Source organism: Hippocampus zosterae, chromosome 7 (assembly GCF_025434085.1).
Source record: "Hippocampus zosterae strain Florida chromosome 7, ASM2543408v3, whole genome shotgun sequence".
In the NCBI taxonomy this organism is placed as follows: domain Eukaryota; kingdom Metazoa; phylum Chordata; class Actinopteri; order Syngnathiformes; family Syngnathidae; genus Hippocampus; species Hippocampus zosterae.
In genome coordinates, this window is record NC_067457.1 from 23,595,601 (window position 1) to 23,613,437 (window position 17,837).

General features: G+C 42.3%; 1 protein-coding gene across 4 annotated transcripts; it reads right to left on the reverse strand.

Annotated features, from left to right (window-relative positions):
• Positions 1 to 477: 477 nt before the first annotated feature.
• ndrg1a (N-myc downstream regulated 1a) lies at positions 478 to 15,511 on the reverse strand. 4 transcript variants are annotated; one of them, XM_052070633.1, is made up of 16 exons: positions 15,345 to 15,511; positions 9,816 to 9,890; positions 9,420 to 9,455; positions 7,236 to 7,341; positions 7,030 to 7,150; positions 6,230 to 6,292; positions 6,063 to 6,123; positions 4,935 to 5,021; positions 4,789 to 4,845; positions 4,605 to 4,708; positions 4,440 to 4,496; positions 4,315 to 4,366; positions 3,821 to 3,868; positions 3,460 to 3,495; positions 2,926 to 2,977; positions 478 to 2,172 (listed from the first exon to the last, which is right to left on the reverse strand). In XM_052070633.1, exons 2-16 carry the CDS (start codon positions 9,870 to 9,872, stop codon positions 1,919 to 1,921), a joined length of 1,191 nt encoding a protein of 396 aa, XP_051926593.1. In that variant the 5' UTR covers positions 9,873 to 9,890; positions 15,345 to 15,511; the 3' UTR covers positions 478 to 1,918. The 4 variants fall into 4 exon arrangements, with proteins under 4 accessions (XP_051926593.1, XP_051926594.1, XP_051926596.1 ...); XM_052070634.1 differs by lacking the exon at positions 15,345 to 15,511 and adding an exon at positions 9,959 to 10,100; XM_052070636.1 differs by lacking the exons at positions 9,420 to 9,455; positions 9,816 to 9,890; positions 15,345 to 15,511 and adding an exon at positions 9,376 to 9,383.
• Positions 15,512 to 17,837: the final 2,326 nt, after the last annotated feature.

The window sequence follows — 17,837 nt, forward strand, 5'->3', positions numbered from 1 at the left end:
AAAGGATTTTCAGCTTTTGGTGGGTTTTTTTTGTGTGCATGTCTGGGGTCTGTGCTTGCTACCGCGACTGTTTTTTGGGTAGTGGGGGGGGGGGGGGCACCGGGGGCGTGGTATTGCCTAATAAGTGCACTCACCTGTGTGTGCGGGGTGCGCATGCGTGTTTAACCTTCTACATGCCGTTGACTGAAACTTTCTGCTGACTGCCAAGCGTGGAGCTTAAACGTCAACATCATCATCGACGCGGTGCGGCTGAAACAGACTTATGAGGTACCTTGCACAGCAAATTAAGTAAGTGCCTGTTTTTTTTTTCTTCCGATGTGAATGTGACACAGGATAAGACTCGACTGGCTCTCTCACACACACACACACACCCACGCACACGCACGTATATATGTGCAGGGTTTTTTTACCTTTCAGACAAAAATTCTGGCGAAAACAATCAAGTAATAAGACCCCAAAAAAACCGACACGATGAGATGAGTTAAGTCTTTTTTTTCCCTCAATAAATACAAACTGTTATGCGGTTCTAGCGCCAGCATCTTTACAAAGCCGTCAACAAGCACCTACAAAAGCAAGCCTTTTGCCAACGTAGTGCTAGTCAGAGAGGAGAGCGAGAGAGAGTTTTACACGGTTATCATGAATGACAACCAAAACAATGATAAAAACGTTTACGTCTCACTCGTACACATGATCAAAGTGAACAACTGTGTTGTTTCGTTCTGCTTGATTGTACAGAGGGGAAAAAACGTATAGAACGGTTACAGTAATCGTTTTGTCTGCCGTCGTTGTTAATAAAGCTTTTCGATTTAGTGGTTTCATTTAAAAAACAAAAGTTTGTCCCTTAATCTTGTATGGTTTTCATCTTTAAAAAAGTTTCAGAAGCGGAAAGAAAGTTATACAATTGCGAGAATGTAGCAAAGCTGTCAGTCTGGAAAAAATAAAAACAGGAAGAGACAAATAAGGATGCACAACAACATTACTCTGCGCTCTCTGCCTCCCCCTAGCGTTCACTCCCTCCACATTCTACATCATCTCTAGACTCAAAAGCACTGGATTCAACCCTCCTAATAAGGTTAAAAAATACATTTTTTTAAAAAATGCCTTCGGCTTGGCGTGGTCCACAAGGGCAACAAGAGCAAAGGGAGGGGTAGCACAGCAGCGCCTTTTAGACCACAGTGCCGTGTGAGTGTCCGTGCGTGCGTGTGCGTGTGTGTGTGTGTGATGCCTAAATTTTGCCTAGCAGTTAAAATTTTGCATGGAGCAAAGGTTTCATTGCCCAACGAGGCCCAGTAGATGGTCCTTTGGTTGGGGAAAAATAAATCAATCCCTACAAATTCTGCCTGGCAATGGAGATTTTATACAAGCCAAATGTAGCTATGCCCCGTCTGAGCCACATAATTTTTTTTTCATCACCCCTCAGAAATTCCATCCTACCAGCGGTAGGTTTTGCATATGAGGCAATTTCCCCTACCTGAATTTTAATTCATGCCCACAGAAATTTGACCCTAGTGGTGGAGATTCTACCGATGGGGCAAGTGTCACACTGCCCCACCAACATGTAAAAACGTGGATAGTCAACTATATATGGTTAAAAGGTTGCCGATGGGGCAAGTGTCACACTACCCCACCAACGTGTAAAAATGTGGCTAGTCGACTATATACGGTTAAAAAGTTGTCCATTTGGTTTAAAAAAAAAACAAAACAAAAAAAAAACAGGAAGAGACAAATAATGATGCACAACAAGCTTCTTCCGCGCTCTGTCACCACCTACCGATGCCCTTACACACTATATCATTATCAGACCAAAAAGCACAGGTCCAACCCTCTGAATCCCGATTTAACAAAAAAAATTGTCAGTGGCGCAGCAAAAAAAAAAAGAAGGGAGTTAAACGAGACTCTTGGGGGAGGGGGAGGCAATTTAACAGGACACTTCGGGGGCCTTAAGCAGGCCCTGGTCCACGGCGGGAGTGGCGGGGGCGGTGTCGGTCGCGGGGGCGTGGCCCCGCTGGTGGTCAGCCGTGTGGGAGCGTGAGCGCGGGCCCTCGTTGGTGTGTGAGCGCGAGCGGTTGCCCTCATGGGTGTGCGAGCGGGAGCGCGAGCCCTCGAAAGATGTCACGCTGGAACCCGAGGCTGTGCGGGAGCGAACCAGCCGGGTCATGCTCGCCGCCGGCACTGCGAAGAGGTTGAGGTGGTAGAGTGGCGGGGAAGGAGGGGTGTAGGAAAAAAATTGTTTGATTGACATTTTGGTACATTACTCACATAATGAGCTGGTGTATCTAATAAACTGTCCAAAACTAACTGTTCTAATCCAACGATTGATAGAGATTTTGTTAGAGGCATATGTTGCACAGCCTTGGCTGATCCAGCAGCTTTTTTTTTTAATCAAAAAATTAGCCAGACATTCCATGATTTCAATAGATTTTGATCTCATATCAGCTGCAGATGTTAATCATGCTCGGTAAATTCTGCTGAGTAGCAAATATTTTGCAAAGCTGCCAGCACATTGCATTGTGGTGGCATAAAAATAGCTAATTGTGATTTTGTTTAATGTTTGTTTTTTTTTTTTTGGTTTTACAATTACGTACCACCAGTTATCCCTCGCAGTGAAGGCTCGTATGGTCCAACTTTTGCTCTGCTCCTTTCAGAGCTAACAGATGGCCCCTGACATGTTTTGTTTTTTTTCCCTACTCATAGCCCACAAAATCAATCTAGTTTTGACGATTTTGCACAGTGGGACCTCTTGCACTTTCCTATTAGATTAAGCAGCTAGCATTGTGAACTGAAAATGTAATCTTAAAACGTTTTTAATATACTGCCGACAAATTGTAGTTTAGCGGCGGAGATTTTGCATATGTGGCAAATGCTACGCCTTAATATGGCCACAAGGGGGAGGTCGTGTATTGGAAAAGAGCAACTTGGACTCACTGTATCCCATGCCTTGAATGAAGTACTTGAACGCCTCTGTCAGTTTGCCGGGCTGTACAAGAACAAAAATACAAAATTTAGTCACATGATTTATATACTGACTTGTATTTATTTCTAAAAATATTGTATGAATCATTTGCCTTTAAGATTTGAGTAAAATTTTGGCCACAGCCATGCTAGCTTGTGATCCGACTCGGACCGTAGCTACTGTTATTCACGCAGTTAACCCTTAATTCATGAATGTTAATTGGTGTCATCCTCTATGAGATGTTATCACTATTTAGTAAATAACTAGTGATGTGCTTCTTGGTTCGAACCGCCGCATCATGTAGTAGTAAATAGTATTACTACGAATTACATTTTGAGTGTTTTTCGTGTCAGTATCGCACAAAAGATATGAATGTAACCTAATGCAGTACACCAGATTTCCTTCCAGAGGTCGCCAGAGGCAGCTGTGCAAAGTATGTCTCCCCTTTAGTATTTATTTCATGTAATTGTCCATGTCTATGAATCTACATATGACGTCATACACACCTGGTCAATCTGGGGCATGCCTCCACAGTCGGCCATCTGAATGGAAATTACATATTACATGATCACAACACTGATTCATGATCAACTTCAAAGCAGGTAAAAAAATAAATTAATTTTAAAAAGGCAGATTGCTGACGCTGTTTTTTCCACAGCGCCATTAAATGCCACATTAGCTTTGGCCGCCACGCACACGGCCAACGTTTTGGCCTGCGGCCTTTCGGGCCAGGCCACAGGTCGCAGCAAGTAGGTCACAGACAACAGATTGAGCACAGGCGCTGGTTAATGTGTCACCAGGTGAACACACACACACATGCAAGTTGTGTCGCATCTGTGACGATCACAAATAGCTGGAGGCTCGCACCTTAAGCAGGGTTGCTTTTGTCGGGTCCAGTTTGGTGTTGCACTCCACCTGCAGGGACAACAACACATCAAAAGTTGGGTTTCAAGACAAGCTCAAGTATCAAAGTAGGATTTTTTTTTTAAACAAGGATTCAGGTTTCAAAATATGGGTTTTCAAGATGGGTATAGGGTTTCAAATTAGGGTTTTAATCCGTCATTATGGTTTTCAAATTAGGGTTTCAAAATAGGGTTCAAGCCTGAGATGGGGTTTCAAGTTGGGGATAGGGTTTTTAATTAGTTTCAAGCAAGGATTCAGGTGTCAAAGTAATGTTTTAAGCCTGGGTTTGGGTTTTAAAATGAGGGTTTCAACCATGTGTTACTGTTCCAAATTAGCTTTGATGCGATAATGTGTGTCAATGTGATAATGGCGTCTTAAATTGAGGTTTCTAGCCTGGGTAAGAATTTCAAATGAGGGTTTCAAGCATTGATGTCATTTAGTTTTAGCGTATTCCTCACCACAGCGTCCACGGCAGGCGAGCTGTCACCGACCACCAGAAGGGAAGGACACCTGGGTTCAAAGGTCACACATGAGTAGTGCGCCGAGATAAAATAAATGACAAACTCAACCGGCGCTGACTTACTTTAGGGTTTTGACGTTGCTGCCCGGCACTGGCCTCTCGATATCTAGGTCCCTCCGACTTCAAAAAGATAAACAACCCCGCCGCCCCCAAAAAATGTAAGTAAAATCCATTGAACTACTAAAACTGTAACTTCCCAGCTGCCATCAAAGGCACATGACCTTTCACCTTTCATAGGCCTTGATGAAGAGCTGCAGGTTGAACTGATTCATGTCCTTAATCACGTGGTGGCGGTAAGTGGCCACCATGTCCTGGTTGTTTTGGATCTCCTCCTGTGAGATTAGCATTTAGCATCGTTAGCATTCGTTAGCCACCAGTCGCGCGAGCAAAGACTAGCATGGTGCAAGCTAACCTTGCCAAAGAGGTGGCTGATGACCAGGTCCGGTAAGGCATGGGTCCAGCCGCTGATCTAAAAATCAGAATTGGAGTCTTTTATCACAATTCACATCCATGAATTAATATATTCATATTTTTGGATTTAAATTGGTCATTTGTTACCTTGTGCGCCGCCCAGTCCATCCAGCCCTCGGCACACGGGTTGATGTTGATGAGCACCAGACCTTCCACCATTTTTGGGTAATCAAGCTACCGCAAGCATAACATTGATTATGTTGGATGACAGTCATTTCGATAAATGTATCGCTGTCATACAATTGTTTTTGTTCATATAATTTGTGTTTCCATGTCGTAGTTGTAGTGGTAGTAGTAGATTTTCCATCAATTATTGCCCACAAATGGTGTGTAGAAGTAAAGATTTTCCTATTAGGGGTAAGTTTTGCACTTCCCCGCTAGATCTAGAATACAGGTCTCAAAGTCAAGGCCCGGGGGCCAGATCTGGCCTGCCAAACCATTTTATGTGGCCCGCGAAAGCAAATCAAACATGGCAACTCATATGATGCATGCTAAAATCTGTACCAAAATTTCAAATTCTCTTATGTAATAAATAAGTGAGATATCGTAAACCTTTTCTTGGTGCCAAACGCCCCATTACAATAACTTAAACGATAGTTGAATAAACCGTTATTCTTGACTTCTTTATATGATTTCAATCATAATGGCCCTCCAACTTTTAAATCCGGCCATGAAATCTTGTAATGGAGGTTTTGCAGCCAAATGTTGCCCCACATTTTTTTCTTTTTTTTTGTAGCTCATACCTACAAATTCTGCCAACCAGAACATTTTGCATTCGAGGCATGTGTTGGGGTGTTTTTTTTTCTTCCAATTCATGCCTGACAAATACTGCCTCGTAGTAGTAGTCTAGCGCCAGTCTCACAGATTTGAATTCATGACATCCCAACACCCCCCCCCCCCACCCCCAAATGCAGATTTGCGTTCCGAGAAAATCGTTGGCACAAATTCTGCCAAATAGTGGAGATTTTGCCACAGCGCAAGTGTTCTTCCCCATCTGACCCCATAGATGGAACTTTGGTTGTTGTGGGTTCATCATCCCCCTCAAATTGAGGAAATTTTGCATGATGAACAAGTGTGGAATGGCCCCACCATTTGAGCAAATGATCATGTTCTATAAACACTGTCTAGCGACGAGTGAAGTATTTTTAATGACTTGAATATATATTTTTTTAGTAAATGATTGTGTGAGGAAGAGGACTTGTGTGTATGGTTTACAGCGAACTTGGTCAGCATGAAGGCTCCGGCTCCCATCCCTAATCCAATAACAGACTTCAGCCTGCAGCGTGCACACAAACACACGGACACATAACACACACACACGCGTGGTGTTAGAACAACAGTCTGGCGCATGGGCCATTGAACAAGCAAGCGTTGCAACCTACCCAAAATGCTTCAGTACAAGTGGGAGCGTCTCAGACAGTTCATCCATGGTCGGATACTCGTACCTGCAGGGGTGGGGGCAAAAATTGTCATTTTTAATAAAGGGCAGAAAGAATTTTAAAATGAAATGCAAAAATAGAATGAAATTGTGATTGAATAAAAACTGAAATGTATAAAAGTATCATAAAAATACAAATACAATGACCTAAAAAATATTATTAAATGCAACAAAAATAACAAAATATAATTTGATAGGTAAAATTATTCCTTTTTTAATGTATATATAAAAATGTAATCGTCTAATTGAAAAAATATTTTAAAGTATTATTTAACACTCAATTGTAATTTTAACTTCAGAAAAGGTATTGGAAACCTCAAATAAAATATAACCGATTGACAATATGTTTTAAAGAATAATATGACCAATGAATGACATAAAAACTACTGTAAAATATGTTATAGTAGAATACAGAAATAATACATACACACATAGAATAACTAATACTGAACTTCAAATTCATGTGCAATATAATCCAAATATTTAAAAAATATAATACAAATAAATCAAAATGTCAAAAATATAAATGAAAAATAATAATTATCATGTACATAAAATATGATATAAATATTACAAACGTTTATGGGGGGGGGGGGAAATAAAATAATCATTCAATTCAGAGGAAGAAGAGGTCGCGCTCCCACCTCCCTAAACCAATACAAAATAAGGTCACCTGGCACCGATCTCGCCGCCATCTCAAAGGTCACCGCCGTGCATTTTCATGTGCGCGTGCGTTTGGCTCACCCGGTGGAAAAGGTGTTCGCTCCCTCGTGCTGTCCGAGGGCGTCCACGTGACACACGGCAAAGTGGTGCAGGATCTCAGCCATGTCCTCATGCTGGAACAGCGAGTCCCAGCACGTCTTGTCTGCCCCACAAACACCCAAAACATCACATCGAGATGAGTGCGAGGAAGACTTAGCGAGAGTTGCTCGCGTGCCGTTCTGCCTTACGGTTGAGCCCGATGTCATGGAAGGTGAGGACGACGGGCCGCTCGCCTTTGGGGACCCCCCGCATGGTGCAGTGGAGTCTTCCGTACGGGGTCTCGACGTCATGCTCCTTCCAAAACAACGCCAAAACACTACTTTTAATCATTAGACACCAAAAACTGCTGGCTTCAATGTAACTCGACGTGGGTGACAAATAGCCCATGTTGGGTTGAAAATAACCCAAAATGCAATTTTAAGTGTGTCTTTTTTAAAAAAAAATCTATTTTGTAGGGTGCATAATAAAACCCCACGACCCAAGTGGTAGAAAATGGATGGATGGCATTACAAAGCACTTGGTGTCAACATCGAAAGTGATCCGAATTAACATCGGTAACATAACCGAATAAAACTATAAAGAGAAAATTGTCCAATTTTTTTTTCAATATTTACAATTAAAATTCAATATTTAACCCTTTTATGCCACCAATAATAATAACCTGAAAACACGATAAACTGTCCACTATAGCAGGTGTTGTCTATACAACATTAATATATACAAAGTTAAAACGTGAAATCAAACGAAGCAAAAACAGAATTTCGTGATATTTTCTTCTTCGTCAAAGCATGAAGGAAAATAATATAGACTCGAGTGGACATACTCGTTTTACAGCAACATTATCAGATGCATGTTACAAATGAATAAGCAACAATTATTATTCATCAAGTGTTGGCATTTCACCCATGTTGTTGTTATATAAAACTTCCTCATTTTTCAAACCAGTTTCTTGTAACCGCTTTGCATTTCTGCACAAGTGCCTGACAAAACACCCCATCGTGCCATCTGCAACCCCCCCCCACCACCACCACCACCACCACCACCACCAAAAATAAATCTGACAAAACTCCCGCATATGGACTTACGGTAACTTCAATGTCAGTCACGATCATCTCCACGTCAGAATCGTCCAGGACCATTTTTGCCAGAAACTCGTGATCGTATTGAACGGCAAAAGTCCGAAGCACCAGTTGGGGACGGTGGTGGGCGGCTCAAGGCCTTTATAGCGCTAAGACGTAAGCCCCCCTGACCTCCCGTGGTGCCATGCGACCTGGTCAAAACAAGCTAATTCCAGATGGTGAGATCCTTAAATTGGATTGTCGTGACCAGGCGGCAGGTTCGCGGTTATTCAGTGCCACACTCAGGGGGCGGGAACTTGAAATAAAATGGTAGACGAAATTAACGCTGTTGTGTTTGTCCAGCGGTGAGATTCCAAAAATATTCAACCGGTCTTCAGGAATGTTCTCATGTAAACATATTTCAGTGACATTCTGATGTCAGATATCCAAAAGTGGCACTGGAAGAGCAACTTCTCATTGATTTTCTACTTTTTTTGTTTTTCTTTTTTTACCTTTTCACCTCCTGCTTGACCGAGAGATGAGGGTGATCCGTTTTACCTGATGTAAACACACAAGACGTCATCCGAAACCCCGCCCACACGACACGAGCTCATAGACACGTAGGCCGCCCGCGCGTAATCCCGTCGTGCGAGTGCATCCTTGTGCATGTGACACAAACAAGTTGTGTTGGGCTGTAATCATTACTGTGATGAAATCGATCCGCCTCAGGCATTAAAAAAAAAAAAAAAAAAGCCCTCACATTTTGGTGCCATGTACCGTTCAGTACGGAGGGAACGTATATTAGTTTTACAAACAACATATAGTCCAGGTCATTTTTGGAGGAGGTTAAAAAAACAAATGCCAAAGTGTTCACTTTTAGTTATTCATTTCAAAATATTTTTAAATGTTGTATTCCTTTCATGAACTTGTATTTATTCCATTTAAATATTTTTTAAAATGATGTAAAATGTTGATATAAGCAATTGTGTATTATGGAACACATTTGAATAAATAAATTAATCAGCAAATGGCTGCAGAAAAGGAAAAAAAAAACATTAAACGTGCATGAGCAGACAGACCTAATTAGCTGAGCCCAGATTCGATTTCCCGGCTAATGAGATCACTGAAGATGAAGCCAAGACCATTCGCATCACTTTCTCATTTTGCCAGTAGATGGCGCAAGCCCGGGTGAATCAAACTGGGTCATGTGACAAAGGTCGCTGGTTCAGATAAGATTTACTAGCGGCCTGGCTAATAAGTGCTAGCATACCTTGATAGCGAGCTAATAAATGTCCACCATGTGTGCAAGCGTACCTTGATAGCGAGCTGCTGCACCGCCTCCCTCAGGCCCTGCCACACACAGACACACACACACACACACACACACACACACACACAAGAAAAATAACATTATACATCCCAACAACACAATTAGCATACGGCTAATCCCATATCCCGAGAGATGATCAAGTCCACCGACATCCGTGTCGCATATAATATATATATAAGTTTTGTGTGCAATAAATCTTTAATTATTGTGGAAATACATTTTTTTGTAATATTTCCTACATCGTGTCATATTTCACATAGTTTGTTTCAATTTGCATTTTATTTTCCTTTTACGTATTTTTACATTCTTACCTTTTTTTCCTATATTACAGTTTTCTTATGTTTACATTTACATTACATGTTTACAAAATGAATACATACGGGCAGTTCCCTGTCGACCAGCAGAGGTTTGGATTCCACAACCTGGATGTCGTCCATGTCAATGGGCTGCGCGGCCTGTTGGACCACAAAACAATTTACGTGACGTTACGATAGAGTTTCAATCCAAATGTGACTTCCGCAACCTCAGCGTGTATTCTCGCCCATCAACTGGTTCTTCTGGTGCGTTTGCTATGTTCGCACCCCTTTGGCAGTGTAAGAAAAATGAAACTTGTTGGCTTGAGAAAAAAACGGATGACTTTTGCTCTCTTTTGTTTCCACGTGAAATGCAATTTAAGGCCGTCGCCCAACGCGGCCTGGCGAGAGAATGTGCCGCCAAGCATTGTGGGTAGTTTTTTCTTTTGAATATCAGTCACTCAACATGTCCTGTCAGGCCTACTGTGCCCACATGCTTCTTTGACGTGTGCTTTAAACACACCTCATCTGCTACTTGTTGTTAACATGGATGCAGACATGGCTTACTCTTTAGTGTACACACAATAGAAGTACTGTACACATACTTGCATTAAAAAAGGTATAGACTCTGAAGTGTACTTAAGTACACAAGTAAAAATGTTTATGTTACAATTCACATTTGATAACTTAATATTTTACTTTTTTTTTTCAACCAAAAGCTAGCCAGCGTTGCGCGTATGTTCTATGCTTGCAAAATGCCTTGCTAGCATCGTGACCCAATCACGAAAAATGCTAAATTAGCGAATGATAACTGACAAATACAGAGTAACTTTGGTTCACGAATTAAATTTGTTCTGTGGGGTAATTTTTCTTTTCCTTTATTGCTACTTTACTACTATAAAAGTAGGGTGCAACTTGGCTATCGCAGGAAAACGGCTGCGAACCACAAATGTGGACCATGTTTGCTACTTGAAATGTAAATGCCACATTAGCACATTGTGCTACTCATGTGTGTCCACAGTTAATGGCTTGTCAAGCTGACACAGCGAGACGTCTTGCACAGGAAGTGTGAAATACGCTCTCTCTCTCACACACACACACGCACAGGGTCGGGGCCAGCCGGGAGACCGGAGCAATCCGGATTGCACAATGGCAAGGAGGAATATCAAACAACACGGCCATTTTTTGGGTGGGTTGCACTGCGGAACTTTTGTTGAAGGAGAAGAAGAATAACAAAGAAGGCGGGGCAGCCACAGCGATGCCTTGACCTGTTCCATGTGCTAAAATGCTAACATGATGTTAGCAACTTTAGATGACATGACAGTAGCTACTTGATAATGTTAGCTCCTTGTTGTCTGTATGACATAAGAAATTTGCATAGCTATACTTGTATAGATTGTGGTGGCGTGTGATGTCATTGTTAGCTAGTTTTTGTGTAGATGCTAGCTACTTGTATCAGGGATGTTCGTGACTTCTTGGCATGTTCATAAATATGCTCCGCGTGTTCACTTCGACTGTTCCGAAACACAGACCATTGTCGAAATGAACAGTTCGGTTAGTCAGAGTGCACCAACACCACAATACCGGTGAAAGTTCAAGGCGCACCAAACTGGGGAAACAGTGCACGCTAGTGCGTCAGGCAGCACAAATAAAAATGGTTCAAGCATGAGATGCTATTTGGTTCATAACATTGCATTCGGAAATTAATAGGAGCTGGACCTTGCTCTGTCTTTCCGGATGATGTTTTCTACTTGTAATGTAGACGATGTTAGCTACATGTTCTACAATTAAGCGACCAGATGTCTATACAATGTTATGTATAGATGTGGCTGGCATAGAGAACATTAGCAATATGTACGTGCTTGTTGTATAGACGTTTGCGACATCTTGGGAATGATAGCAACTTATTGTATCGATGTTAGCAATATGTATAGCTGATTTTGGCTACTTTTTATAACCTACTTGTCAGTGTTCACTACTAGCTGTATAGACAATGTTAGCTACTTGCTCTGTAGACAATTTTTGGTACTTCCATAGGTTATAGCTACTTGTGACAATGTCGGCTACTTGTATAGACTCCTAGCAATGTGAGCAAATTGTGTTGCCATTAGTTGCTTGTTGTCTTCGGGATGTACGCCACTGGTTGTATAAATGACATTATCTAATTATAGAAGATAATGCTATATATATATGTATATATAGATATATGCTATAACGATGCTAGCAATTTATGAGCTTTTGAATCCAAAAATGCTAACATGGCAGAAATTGGCTTTGATCATCACAACTTCCTGTGTTGCTCTTGTCACATGACTAGCGCGTGTGCTCTTCTATCAAAGCTGGACATTTGATTTTTTCTTTTGTAATTGGGGGAGTTTCATGCAGGAAATTGGATTTAATCCTCAAGATCCTAAACTTCCTGTGTCCTCATATGCCGGATAACCGTTGTGCCAAACATACGTGTGAACCTTTTTCTTCTTATGATCGTAGAATGATGGTGTTAAGAGAGCATTCCGTGCTAAAATGCCAATATGGGAAAACAGACTAAGATCTTCATGGTGAAAAGCTTCCTGTGTGGTTATCGCCGCATGAGCAGCACACGTGCGGAGAAATCGAACACGCTTGTGTGAATTTTGACATCTTTCACCCCCCTCACAAGGGTCTTCTTGTGTTACTAGGAGGGTGGTGTGAAGGAACCATGGGAAGGGAGTAGGTTGGCAGCGCTGGTTGTTGCAGTTTTGGTGTCTGTTGCAACCACCGCACGTCAAACCGGTCTCTCGGTGCGTGTCCTGACTTCTCTGGTTGCTGTGTTTTTTTTTTCTTTCCTTTTTTTTCATTGCCTAAAGAAATGCTGGCACAGGACAGACTTGTTATGCAATTGGTGGAGGAAATAAAGGAAAGGGAGAGAGGGGGCGTCGGGATGGTCCCAAAAATCTCCTGCCTTGCTTAAAAAGACGAATTAAACTGATAATGATGGCACTTTAAATTAGCAGGATGGAAGCAGGTAAACCATGTGAGTGACGTTTTTTTTTTATACATGATAGTTGAAGATTTTCACAACTTATTCCATTCCCAATGATACAATACAACTTTATTTATATAGCGCTTTCACAACTGCTACATAAAATAACAAAATACGGAAATATAACACAACACATGATATAAGACATGGACAGTCATGCAATCGTAACAGCTATTCCTGCATACGCCTTGTTGTTTGAAGCAGGTATAGATGAAAGAAGGGAAGAATCCGTGCCCTTTCACCATCGGATGCTCATTATGTGCATGACGTCCCACATGTTTGCCACAAGCTAAATTTAAAAGCTGTAGCATCCATTGAAAAAAAGAGATTGGTTTACTTCTCCTGTCATATGAAAATCCGCCACACAAAGGACAACAAACACCATATGACAACGCAAAAGACAAACCCCCCCCCAAAAAAGCAGACGATTGTTCACTATGAGGCTGCGTGATGATGTTCGTATCAGCAACCTCTTGCATTCACAATTTGAGCAACACAATGTTTGCAACTGGTATTCACGCTGTTTGCGACTTATTAGATGCACAATGTCAGGTGACTAAGCACCTTGGTATATAATATTAATGGATTTTGTTCACGATGAAAGCTGACAATGTTCGCTGCTTGTCGTCACAATGTTAGCTGATGATTTTAGTGACTTGTATTCATTGTATCTGCGGATTTTTTCCAACTTGTCAACTGATTTGGTTCCCCGCTTGTATTTATATACGATTCATATTGTAAATTGATTACGTGATGCTAGCTGCCAGTGTTAGCAACAGTTTATAATAATAATAATACATTTTATTTATAAGCTCCTTTCAAGACACCCAAGGACACTTTACAATAACAAAAAACACAAAACAATACGGGGTGAGCAGCGGCAGCCAAAACGCGCCAGCGTTCACTCAACCCGGAAGTCAGAAAAAGATTTTCTTATCTTGGCTAAAAGTGTTCATTTATATTCATAACGTTAACAATTTATGTTCACGATGTTGGCTGATTATGTTAGTGACTTGTTGTATTCACAATGTTAGCAACTGGTTAAATACAAAGTACACAATGTCATCTGAAGGTGCTAGCAACTTTTTCCATGTTATTCACGATTTTTGGTACTATAGCTACTTGTATGGATGGTAGCTACTCATAGGCTATATCGGCGATATTATGGCTTGTTGTGTAGATATTAGTCACGTGTATCTGGGTAAATAGGGACCAGCTTAGAGAACTTGTATTGTTGATATTTTGATTTATAAACGCTACTTGTCGCGTTGACAACTTGTATGAACAATGCTTGCTAAGTGTGCAGAGAATTTTGGAACGTGGATAGATGTTAGCTCCTTGTATACTCTTGTGTTAGCAATGTTAGCTACTTGTTATGTAAATGTTAGCTACTTGTATCATGATTTGAGCTACTTGTTGCATAAATTATGTTAGCTACTGATTGTACAGACAGGTTGTTTTTTTTGCTCACTGTGTGAGCTACAGTATTGTTTGCGTTAACAATATTAGTTAACTTTTTGTCTCTCCTCAAGGATATTTCTCTCTTAAATCCAAGGTCTGCATCCATCTGCAGTAACAATGATTGCTTCCCTAATCTTTTCTGACAAACTCACTTAATCTGTCAAATCCCTCGCTTGTCAAATATCAACAGAGGCAAGCATGCTAAACTGAACTAAACTAAGCCGAGGCAGACCTACATTTGTACTAAACGACCAGGGAGGGGGCGGGGGGCTGTGTTTTGTGTGGCAGAGTCATAGAAGTGGGCAAGGATGCGTTCAATAACCAGATTTTATACTATCTCCACAAAAAAAACTGGAGGGACCCTGAACGCAGCTTCAAATGGATTCGTTACCAGGTCAAAACAAAACAAATAAATGGGAATCTGAATGTAACTGAATGAGTTCACCAACCCACCCACCCCAAAAACGAGGGACCCTGAACGCGGCACGGCAAGGATGAGTTACTGGGGCCAAAGGAGGACGCGCGTAAACAAGCCACCCAAAACTTTTTGTCGCCGCCAAGAATGCAAAGTAAAACGTCTCGTTACGCAACTTGATCATCGAATCACGTGACCAGGGTGCTGTCACCCAGTCACGTGGTGTCTCCAGCGATATCTCTTTTTCTTTTGCGCAAAAACTCAATAGAGATAAAACGCATCTTCACCATTAGCGGATTAAAATAATGACTACATTAAAATACAAGCAAAAATTATCCCCCAAAAAGTAATCCAACACGCTCGTGACTATAGAAAAAAACGGATGTCTTTAATAAAAGAAAAAAAAACATGACAATTGACCATTTTTATGTGCACAATGACGTTTTGGTTGTTCACATTTCCAACTCTATTGTGACTATAAACTAAACTCCGGCTTTCTCCGTCATTTTTTTAAACAGGCGCATTTATTTATTTGCTTATTAATTGCAGATTGCACGGAAAACCCGTCACATGTGCATCCCCTTCCCCCCACCTCATAAAAAAACACATCCGTACACGTCTTGACCAGCAGATCCGCGTCCACACACACACCTCTCCTCCTTTTCTGCACGTGAATGAAAAAAACAAACATTTTTAAGTCTTTAAAAGTCCAACTTACCAGCAGATTTCAAAATGTCCCGAAAGAGGTGAGGTGGGGAGGATTCCACCAAAACAATGTCTTTAAAAAAATGTGAGGTGTTGTATTCAGTGATGGCAACAGTTTTGTTTACAACGTGCGGGCGGATGTATGAGGGAATTTTATAAAGACTGGGGAGGGAGGAGATGAGTGTTACTGAGGGGAGGGCGGGGGCGGAGGGCGGTGGGTTCAAACTCGGCCCACTTTTCCCGGATTGGGCAACATCTGCCGCGGGGAGTGATCGTGCAACCGAGTGTTACTTTTCTACAGCTTTGCCGGAGCACTAAAAAGAACGACAATAGAATTCCCTTTTAAAAAAAACGAAACAACACTGCATCTTACACAGCTGGTGAATTGCACATGTGCAGCTATTGTAAGTGACGCCCTCAAACGGCAGAGCAGCAAAATGTTGGCAAAACCGTGTGACGTTCAATGACCCAACTCAGGAGGTAGGAAAACAGAGCGGCGCAGGAACTCTGTTCAAATTTCTTCAATTAATCCATACATGACGTGAACCGTATCCTGACGAGGGTGGTGGGCATGCTGGAGCCTATCACACCCGTCTTTGCGCAGCAGGCGGGTGTGCCCCTTAACTAGTCGCCACTCACCAGCCAATCGCAGGGCATACAAAGACAATCAGGAACCCTTCACACTAACAGTCACACCTAAGGATAATTCATTCATTCATTCATCTTCCGACCCGCTTGATCCTCACTAGGGTCGCGGGGGGTGCTGGAGCCTATCCCAGCTGTCTCTGGGCAGTAGGCGGGGGACACCCTGAATCGGTTGCCAGCCAATCGCAGGGCACACAGAGACTAACAACCAACCACACTCACGCTCACACCTAGGGACAATTTAGAGTGTTCAATCAGCCTGCCATGCATATTTTTGGAGTGTGGGAGGAAACCGGAGCACCCGGAGAAAACCCACGCAGGCCCGGGGAGAACATGCAAACTCCACACAGGGAGGCCGGAGCTGGAATCGAACCCGGTACCTCTGCACTGTGATGCCGACGTGCTAACCACTGGACTACCGGACCGCCTCTAAGGATAATTTAGTGTTCAATTAGCCTACTGTGCATGTTTTTAGAATGTGGGAGGAAACCGGAGTACCGGGAGAAAACCCATGAGAATTGAACCTATGACATTTGCACTGTGACTCAGATGTTTTCAAAAGCTCCAATTCAGAGTACTTTAAAAAAGGAAATATGTCCAAATTTAGTGCCTTTTTTTTCTGTTTTTTTTTTTTTTTTTTTTACAGAAACTCCGAGAATGCTTGCTATACGCCGGTGTCCCAGTTTTACCAGCGCAGCCCATCAGAATTATAATTTGACACTTGTACCGACATTATTCCGGCAATGAACATTGAGGAAAATTTCCTGAATATTCCGAGTGCGCCCGCCAAGAATGCAACCTTTCGGGGCGCCCCCCTAGCGCCCTCTTGCTAGCTCGACCTCTCGAGCCTCAGATCTCATGTGTCAAAATCAACAGCGGGCTTTCTCATCCCTAAGCAAATCGAAACGGTTTTGGGGTGTTTCCTCTGGGCGAATGCCAGCTGTTTTCATTACAAGACGACCCGAGGAGGAGGAATGCCGTCGGGCCGCCGAGGAGATAACGCGGCACAAAGGAGGCCCGTATTTCAGCCTCCGCATCCTCCTCCTCCCGATTGGAGGGCACCATCAAATGCTCCCATTTTTTTACTCGGGGAATTGAGTTTCATAAGTGTGCTTCTTGCAATTCCACAGCGATGCGTCCGGCTTTCACGCTTCCTTGTGGAATTTTCCACACCTGCTGACGACTGACTGACTGTTGCACTGTGTGCGCGTGAGTGGCCCCGGCTGAGGCACAATAGGCGCACTGTTGCCTTGTAACGCGAGCGAGGCCCTCAATGGGAACACAATAGCCGCATTGGAAGAAGCCAATAAACAAAACGAAGGCAATTTTCTTTTTGGTGATGGGAGGGCAGAGTGGGGGGGGGGCACTATCTTATGCAAAATGTGTCGCAAAGTTTGCAGCGCAGAAAAAAAAAAGCAGCAAATGTAGGTTCATAGTTGATAACAGCAGCAGCGGTTTGGACTTTTACCCGCTAGATTACACTTTTGTTTGCAGGAAGAAGTCAGTGAGTGTGGATGTGGTGCCGAAAGTCAAGTGTCCCGGAACACACATGTGCATTTTGGTTTTGACTTCATCTTAGCTATCCAAAAAAATAAAAATAAAACTACAGTACATCAACCAGATTGCTCAACAGTTGATAAAAGTAGTGGCGAAGCAGTTTGTACCAGACCGGGAAACTTTCTATACTGTCTTTGAAAAGCAACAAATGTGCCTTTTTATATGCTCTTTTACGATTATAGTAAATTGCCAACATAGCAACAAAACGACGACGGCTCAACAGAATTTCAAAGGTTTTCATTTATTGGCCATTCAATGGATTTGAGGCTAGCAACACACGGCTAGTGGAAGCTAGCAGCGTAGC

Bases quoted from the DNA above. Each gene is read 5' to 3' on its own strand.
- ndrg1a (XM_052070633.1), bottom strand. From the start codon at position 9,872: ATGGACGACATCCAGGTTGTGGAATCCAAACCTCTGCTGGTCGACAGG. The intron at 4,709-4,788 runs GTTAGCTTGCAC...CTAATCTCACAG, and splicing joins TCAGCCACCTCTTTGGCAAG to GAGGAGATCCAAAACAACCA. The intron at 2,978-3,459 runs GTGTGTATGACG...GTTCTTGTACAG, and splicing joins GCATGCCCCAGATTGACCAG to CCCGGCAAACTGACAGAGGC.